At 35.7% G+C, this 10,000-nt stretch overlaps 1 protein-coding gene across 1 annotated transcript in view; it reads right to left on the reverse strand.

The window, feature by feature from the left end:
• The window catches only part of AUTS2 (activator of transcription and developmental regulator AUTS2), a 976,332-nt gene that overhangs the window by 698,912 nt on the left and 267,420 nt on the right, over window positions 1–10,000 (reverse strand). Inside the window, exon 4 of the mRNA XM_056814770.1 lies at window positions 3,427–3,462. Within this exon, the coding sequence (XP_056670748.1) occupies window positions 3,427–3,462 (36 nt within the window). The remainder of the gene's footprint in view (window positions 1–3,426; window positions 3,463–10,000) is intronic.

Below are 10,000 nucleotides of genomic sequence, written 5' to 3' on the forward strand. Positions count from 1 at the left end.
TATAATTCCATTTATATTTAGAATATTGGCCTGGGCATGAATATGGGATGAATAAGGATATACCACATGTACATATTATCCTAGTGCTTCTCAGACATGAAAAGTACTCTAAGTATATTTCTCCCCAATCCCTTCTTTATTTTGTCTAGTTTAAGAATTCATTCCAATATGCTTATGTAAATAGTGTTTTTAGCTGCTATTCTCATATCTTAATTTCAGTGCCAATCGAATTTTTTTTTAAATATATAATGGAAAAATGAAGGGCCAAAGTGGAGACGTTAGTGACTAGAAATACAGAAGTAGACAAGGATAACCAGAATAATGACGGAACATCCTGCTCCAAACTCCAAACTCATGTCTAGAATGAAATAAAAAAGATGAAGAAAAAAAAGAATCTATGGTATTCTGATTTTTTAATGCCATTGGATAGGTAGACAAGTAGGAAGATATATGGAATTCTTATAAATTGGATACAATAGTCAATACCTAATCTGGTTTTCCTAAATAATTGTGTAAAAATGGTCTAGGAAAGCTACAAGTGTGATATTCATCTGAACAAAATCACTTCCCAGTCTACCTACCTGTCAATACTAGGTAGAAAGAGTCCATGGAATGAGAAAGTTAATTCTTTGAGAAAAATGAGAAAGTACATAGTAATTCAAGTGGAAAAATGCTTTGGAACCATTAACATATAGAAGAAGCAACTGCACAGAAAAGATGGTGCCATCAACTCTCCAATTAGCAATATACATTTTCAGGTTGACTCTTCGGATGACAAAAATAGATTCATTTCTACCAAACATTCCGAGAAGAACTTGACATCATACTGAGAATTGGGTTCAAACCTCCTAAGTGTCCTTGGACTTACCTGATGCTGAGTCTTCTTAGTGGACCGAAGCAAGGCTGAGAAGAAAGATATTATAAAAAAACAGAAGGCAAGAGGAACCTATTGGAACACAAAACCACTGTCATCATCTCATTTGAGTTTCCAAATTGGAAGCTATTGGGGATGGATATGTGGCGATAACCCCATGTGCCATTTTTCTGACCCATGGTGAACCCGAGTGAAAATTTCTTTGGGGAAACAAGGCTTTGCAACAATGTCAGTGGAAGGACATTGGTTTTTTTGCTTTGATAATGCAATAATTATACCAATTGGAAACACATGCGCCTTGGATCATTGTGGGGCATTCTTCTCATGGTCTCAGACTACATGATACATCTGGTGTGTGTTTGCTCCATGTAAGTTAATAAAACTACAGGTTTTTTAAATAAACTGGGTAATTCTAAAAACAACTTTTCCAACATAAGAAAGGGAAAAAGCCTTCAATATTCATCCAGAATTGGGTACGGGTAAAAATGATTTTAGAAGCATAATCACAAGAGTACTTTCCAAATACTAATATTTTAAAAGTAGAGGGGAGCAGAGGGACAGCGAGAAAATGAGGGAGAGAGGAAGGGAAAAAGAGGACATTCAGGCCAGGGGAAAGGAGAGGAAGAGAAAAAGACATAAGGGAGGGAGAAATAGAGAAACAAAGAGATAGGGAAGATGGAGGGGGGGAGAGAGAGAGAGAGAGAGAGAGAGAAGAGAGAGAGAGAGAGAGAGAGAGAGAGAGAGAGAGAGAGAGAGAGAGAGAGAGAGAGAGAGAGAGAGAGAGAGAGAGAGAGAGAGAGAGAGAGAGAGAGAGATTCATACTTGGAAGTAAAGAGAAAAAAATAGAGAAAAACATGCACTGTAAACAGTAATAGTATCCACAGATAATTCAATTCTCTTAGAGTAATGATAACCAAAAACCAATACATTCATATAAGACGTAATCAAAGGCTTAAATAGATGCTCAAGTATCAGCCCCCCCAAATATGCTTGCACCAACATTCACACACACACACACACACACACACACACACACACACTAACACACACACTGATGTTTTAAATGCTGCATAAGGCATTTTAAGCTTTTGGATGGAGAAGGGACTATTGACACTCTCCAGATTTTTGTTCCAGTGGGCCAACCCACATCCAGCATGCTGTAAAAGGGTGGCAGATGGAACGTCTTCTGTTAGCTCTGCTACTGAATCAGGAAACCCAGTGGATGCCTGATGAGTCCGCTTGTAGGCATGAATATTCAGCTCCTGCCATCAGGAAGAGAGCTAAAGAAACATGGGAGCTGACTGCATCTAACAGGTGCCCCAACAGCTTTAGCCTTCGCCTCCTCTTTGGATTGGTTTGGAGATTGGTGAGAGAAAAAAGGCAAAAGAAATAAAGCTGAATCTTGATTTGTTTTTATCTTTTGTCTTATTAATAGGTTTAGCAGGCCTCAGCAGGAAGAATGATCATTTTCAAGCCTGAGAGAGCTCTGAGCAGAGAGACTGAGAGTTCAGATGATCCAAGCTCTCTCCTCTGAAGAATGATCCTTCTCCATTAAAGGGTCAACAAAATATTTCCCACAATGGCTCATTAGCCCTGTATCAAGAATGCCCCTATTTTGTTTTGTGCTTCTTCAAGAATGGTTTCACCATATCCAAGAAAAAAAAAACAATGAATTTTTGCTGCATAACTAAATGATGGGATATTGGCTAATTTTTGCTGCATAAATAAATAATGGGACATTTTGAGACCTTTCAGGATCATTTTGGCCTCCAATCTTTTAGGCACACATTTCATCACTTTCCCCTTCCCCATTATCCTTTGCAGAACATTTGGTTAAGAAACAAAGCCAAACTCTGAATTAAGATTTAATTCAGAGAGCTCTTCATGATTGGCTGAGAGGAGAAAGGGTACCTGAAAGCCACCTTTCTCCAACTGTCATAATTAAAGGCACCAAAGGAGGAAGGGAAACCATAGAATCAAAAATATTCATACAAGGATCTCTTCCCTCATAACAATTACAGGTAGCAGTTTTCTATGTCTGAGGATGCTCTTCTGAGGGAATATTAAAATGAGAAGGACCATTTCCATAGAAAATGAAATCTAGCAATGCATGAAATCTGGAGAACTCAATAAAATAGATTGATTAGTCTTCCAAATATAAAAATTGACAAAGGATTATTTTAGAGGGGTAGTCTGTCAGCAGTGAGCAACATTGGGGAGAGCCATGGGTCCCCATGCATCCATACTCCAAATTAGACCCTTGTCTGTATGGCTCCAAACCATGGGGTACAGAATATCAGATACTAGGGAATTCCATGCCTGTTAATTTGACCTGTGATTGGAACAAAGAATCAACTTTTACTGCGGACCACAAGAGCATGTCTATTTTTTTAAATAGCCTTTTTTAAAAGGGGATGAAAAATAGTGGGCCATTATGCAGAAGAGAAGGGTGAGGGTTTCCTTTTATTCCCTCCTTGTCCAAATAAGCTGGAGTTTGAGAAGTAAAGAAATACCATTGAAAGTCACTTTCATAAAAGATGAAAAACACTTACAAAGTAGCCGGTCCCCAAGCTCGAAGGAGCTGAACTCTGGAACAGAACAAAAAAACAAAGTGGAAAGTCAATGGTGGATTGTCGTCGTCGTCATCATCATCATCATCATCATCATCATCATCATCATCATCATCATCATCATCACTATCATTATCATAAAAATGTTCTAATCCACACAACTCATTATTATGATTACTAATGTTATCGTTAACATAGTCCAATTCACCTAGCTCACTACCACCACCACCACCACCACCATTAACAAGTTCCAATCAACAAAACTCAATATCATTAACACAGTCCAATCCACTCAGCTTATTATCACTACCCACTATTATTATTAATAATAATTCCAATCCACATGGCTCATTGATATCATTAGAAATACTACTACTCACTATTATTATTAATATATTCCAACTCACCCACATTATTATTATTGTTAACAAATTCCAATCCATAAAGCTCATCATTATTATTACCATTGTTCTACATCACTATAAATATTGCTATGTTCTAATCCATGCAACTCATTATTATTTTTACTCTTACTGCTGTTCACATGGTCCAATTGCTATAGCTCATTATTATTACTAGTATTACTAGTATTGATAATATATTCCAATCTACATAGATGATAATAATAATTATTAATACACACTACTATTTCTATTCTCCATTTCAATCCACAAAAGTATATTATTATTATTATTACTTCTACTACTATTAACATGTTCCAATTGACAGTCCATTAATAGTATGATTACTATTACTACTACTTTTATTATTGTTATTAATATATTCCAAAACACATAGATCATATTGTTACTATAACTAAATACCACTATTACTATTATTAATATATTACAATGCACACTCTAATCCAATCCAGCTCATTATCATTACTATTAGTACTATTCATACATTCCAATCCACAGAGATCATTATTGTTATTACCATTACTATTACTACTATGAATTCATTTCAACATATACACCTCATTATTATTATTATTTCTGTTATTAACATGTCACATTGACACAGCTCATCATTATTATTACTACTCTTTTTATTCATGCATTTCAATCCACATAATTATTGCTATTATTATTAATCCATTCCAATCCACATAGATTATTATTGCTATTATTATTAACCCATTCTAGTCCACATAGCTCAGTGATATTATTACTCCTCCTACCATAAATATATTTCAATGGACTTGATTCAGTCTTATTACTATTACTACTATTATTTATATATCTTCTAATCCACATAATTATTATTACCATTACCTTCCACTACTATTAATCCATTCTAAACCTCAATCCAATTCAGCTAATTATTATTAATACCATTACTACTATTACTATTAGCATTAATCCATTCCAACTCACATAGATCATTATTATTACTCCTACTACCATTAATATGTTCCAATGGACACGGTTCATTCTTATTACTGTTACTACTGCTATTATCATTATTAATATTTTCCAATATACATAATAATAATTATTGCTATTACTACCCACTACTATTAATATTTTAATCCATTCTAATTCTCAAACCAATCCAAAGTTCATTAGTATTATTACTATTCCTGCTACTATTAATACATTCCAATCCATACAGCTCATCATCATTATTACTACTATTATTATTATTATTATTATTAATACATTCCAACCCATATAGATCACTATTGATATTGTTACTACTACCCATTATTATTACTATTTTAATCCATCCCAACCATTGAGCTCATTATTATTATTACTACAACTACTATCATTATTATTAATTCATTCCAATTCACATAAATTATTATTATTGCTATCTATTACTATTATAATTAATCAATTCCAGTCCCATAGCTTATTATTAATATTATTACTCCTATTACTGTTAACACATTCCAATTGACATAGCTCATTCCTATTCCTTTTATTAATAGATTCTAACCCACATAGATTATTATTATTATTAATCCATTTCAATCCACATAGCTCAGTATTATTATTACTCCTACTACCAATAACATGTCCTGAATGAGACAGCTCATTCTTATTCTCACTACTATTAATATTATTAATCTATTCTAAACATCAATCCAATTCAGCTCATTATTAATACTATTACTACTACGACGAAGACAACAACTACTGCTATGACTACTATGACAACGATGACTACTACTATTACTACCACTACTACTATTAGTATTAATCCATTCCATTTCACATGGCTTGGTATTATTATTATTCCTACTCCCATTAATATGTTCCAATTGCCATGGTTCATTCTTATTACAACTAATATTATTAACATATTCCAATCCACATAAGTATCATTATTACTATTACCACCCACTACTATTAATATTATAAATCTATTCTAAACCTCAATCCAATTCAGCTCATTACTAGTACTATTACGACTACGATGACAATGACTACTATGACTAAGACGAAGACAACGACGACGATGACTACTACTACTACTACTACTATTAGTATTAATCCATTCCAATTCACATGGCTTGGTATTATTATTATTATTATTATTACTCCCATTAATATGTTCCAATTGTCATGGTTCATTCTTATTACAACTAATATTATTAATATATTCCAATATACACAAGTATTATTATTACTATTATCACTCACTACTATTAATATTATTAATCTATTCTAAACATCAATCCAATTCAGCTCATTATTAGTACTATTACTACTACTATGACGACGACAACTACTGCTATGACTACTATGACAACGATGACTACTACTATTACTACAACTACTACTATTAGTATTAATCCATTCCAATTCACATGGCTTGGTATTATTATTATTCCTACTCCCATTAATATGTTCCAACTGTCATGGTTCATTCTTATTACTAACTATTTTTAGTTAGTAATATAACTAACATTATTAACATAATCTACATTAGTATTATTATTACTATTATCACTCACTACTGTTAATATTATTAATCTATTCTAATCCTCTAGCCAATCCAGCTCATTATTATTACTATTACTACTACTACTACTACTACTACTATAGGAATATAAGTTAGGAATAAATTGGTTTTCTAGGGTTAGTGGAAAGAAGGGGAATTTTGAGATAAGCCCTGGGAGAGGATTATGGGTAGGAAAGGAATTGTGGGAGTCTGAACTGAAAATAACTGAAATCACTTCCTTCTTGGATTTCCTCTATTGCTGGAAGTAGCTTTTGTCTCTCTCCCTGAATTTCCATCAAGCTGAAGGAGGGGTTTTGCTCTAAGAGATTCTCCTTGGATAGTCAAGATTTTGTGGAGAAATCTTTGACATCTAGGTAGAGAATTTATTTGGAGGAAACCAATTTCCCTGAGTCCAAAGACCATCTGCCAGTGGTCCATCTGCCAGAATTCCTCTTGGGCTTTTTCATCTATAACTTTGGATTACTTAGCATAGCAGCCCAAACCAGGTTATTTCCCTTTATTTATTAATCATTAGTGGGAACATTAGGATAAGTCAGATAGTGTGGTAAAGGGTTTTAGGTAGCACAGGTAGTTATAGACAGAACCCAGAGAAGAAACAGAAGGCTCCCCTTAAGCCAGGGGACTTAGAAGTTGGGTGGAGATAGTTTTAAGAGTGATAGGGTCATACCAACCAGTTTTCCTCATTCCTTTTATTAAAATAATCTTTGTTTCTATAAGCCAAGTGGTTTTTGTGCTTAACTGGTCCTGGGAAGTTCCTAGGTGAGTTGTAACATCTAACATCCCTCTAGGATAGTTCCTTATTAATCCATTCTAATCCACATAGCTCAGTATGATCATTACTCCACTTCTATTAATATGTTCCAATTGACATGGTTCACTTTTATTACTACTACTGTTATTAATATATTCTAATCACATAATTGTCATTATTACTATTACAACTGACTACTTTTAATATTAGTAATCCATTCTAATCCTCATTCTAATTCAGATCATTACTCCTCTTCCTCCCCTCCCCCTTCTCTATTACCACTACTACTACTACTACTACTACTACTACTACTAGTATTAATTCATTCCAATCCACATAGCTTGGCATTATTATTACTCCTGCTGCCATTTATTCCAATTGAAATGGTTCCTTCTACTACCACTATTATTAATATAGTCCAATCCACATGAGTAGTAGTATTATTGTTACTATTATCACCCACTCCTATTAATTATTAATTAATTAATTAATTAATAAAAGATTAATCCATTCTAATCCTCAATCCAATTCAGCTCATTACTCCTCCTCCTCCTCTACTACCACTACTACTATTTATTCATTCCAATCCATAGGAGTAGTATTATTTTTGTTACTATTACCACCCACTCCTATTAATATGATTAATCCATTCTAATCCTCAATCCAATTCAGCTCATTACTCCACCTCCTCCTCTACTACCACTACCACTACCATTAATTCATTCCAATCCACAGGAGTAGTATTATTATTGACACTATTACCACCCACTTCTATTAATATGATTAATCCATTCTAATCCTCAATCTAATTCAGCTCATTACTCCTCCTCCTCTACTACCACTACCACTACTACTATTTAATTAATTCTAATCCACAGGAGTAGTAGTATTATTGTTACTATTACCACCCACTCCTATTAATATGATTAATCCATTCTAATCCTCAATCCAATTCAGCTCATTACTCCTCCTCCTCTACTACCAATACCACTACTACTATTAATTCATATCAATCCACAGGAGTAGTATTATTATTGACACTATTACCACCCACTTCTATTAATATGATTAATCCATTCTATCCTCAATCTAATTCAGCTCATTACTCCTCCTCCTCTACTACCACTACCACTACCATTAATTCATTCCCAATCCACAGGAGTAGTATTATTATTGACACTATTACCACCCACTTCTATTAATATGATTAATCCATTCTAATCCTCAATCTAATTCAGCTCATTACTCCTCCTCCTCCTCTACTACCACTACCACTACCATTAATTCATTTCCAATCCACAGGAGTAGTATTATTATTGACACTATTACCCCCCCACTTCTATTAATATGATTAATCCATTCTAATCCTCATTCTAATTCAGATCATTACTCCTCTTCCTCCCCTCCCCTGTCTCTATTACCACTACCACTACTACTACTACTAGTATTAATTCATTCCAATCCACATAGCTTGGCATTATTATTACTCCTGCTGCCATTAATATATTCCAATCGAAATGGTTCCTTCTTACTACCACTATTATTAATAGTCCAATCCACATGAGTAGTAGTAGTATTGTTACTATTACACCCACTCCTATTAATTATTAATTAATTAATAAAAGATTAATCCATTCTAATCCTCCATCCAATTCAGCTCATTACTCCTCCTCCTCCTCCTCTACTACACTACCACTACCATTAATTCATTCCAATCCACACGAGTAGTATTGTTATTGACACTATCCCACCCACTCCTATTAATATGATTAATCCATCAGAGTCCTCTAGCCAATCCAGCTCATGATTATTGCTCTTCCAGTCCCGCCACGAGTGTTAATCCGTGGCAGCGCCCGCCGCTCCTCATTAGTAGCCCTTCTCCTGCTAGGGCTGTTGTTATTATTGCTCACCACGTTCCCATGGCCCCGAGCTCATTACTGGCGCCCTTCCCCACCCGCCCTTTCATCCTGGCATCACAGAGCTTTCACAGCCTCTTGTCATCTGCTACTGATACAAACACCGTGTTCCCTAATTTCTCCCCCTTTACATCTCTCAACAACTCTGAGATGCTAACGTGCTATTTGCTGAATTCCAAGCTTCTGCGGTGGACGTAATTGCCAATTTATTTGACAGGCAGCTGGGTAATGAATTAATGATGGCATTTCGCCCCGTGTGGAGACTAAACAGACACGCATCAACCTGCCTCCCGGACTCGCTGACATTCAATGCCCTGGTCTCGAGTGCTGGTGAGGTGGCCACAAGGGCAGACGGGAGGAAAAAGCCAAGACCGAATTCAAAATAAAAAGCCCAGTGGGTCTGGATGACTTTTTCAGCATCTGACCTGTGTGCCAGGCGATCCCCCCAGAGACTCCAGTCAGTGCTCACAGAATGCTTTTCGAAAATGAGACATTTTGTAAACATAATTAGTAGTCAAAATGGAAGGAACGTGGGGGCCCGAGGAAGCCGCTCGAGGCCCCCATTTCTAGAGGCTCTCGGCATGAGAGTCGCCTGTGGAGGTTTCCCGCTCCTGATGGGGACGAGGGACTAAAAGGAGGATAATAGGCCTGCCGTGTAGGCAGGGATTCACCTTTGGCCCCATCCTGCAGAAAGGGCAGGAAGGAGAGAAGGATTTTCAAACGTGACCATGTACAGTCTAATTTACTGATTCCCCTTCTAATAAGGTTTGACCTAGAAACTTTTAAATGCGATCTTTGCTTCTATGAAGTAGGCAGTGCTTGAACGGGGATGCTGGGGACAGAAGGGGGAAAACGAGGCTCATTTACCATCTTTGCCCCAAGAATTCTGGCTCCCAAAGAACACGGGAGGTCC

This window comes from Monodelphis domestica, chromosome 2 (assembly GCF_027887165.1).
Source record: "Monodelphis domestica isolate mMonDom1 chromosome 2, mMonDom1.pri, whole genome shotgun sequence".
Taxonomy (NCBI): domain Eukaryota; kingdom Metazoa; phylum Chordata; class Mammalia; order Didelphimorphia; family Didelphidae; genus Monodelphis; species Monodelphis domestica.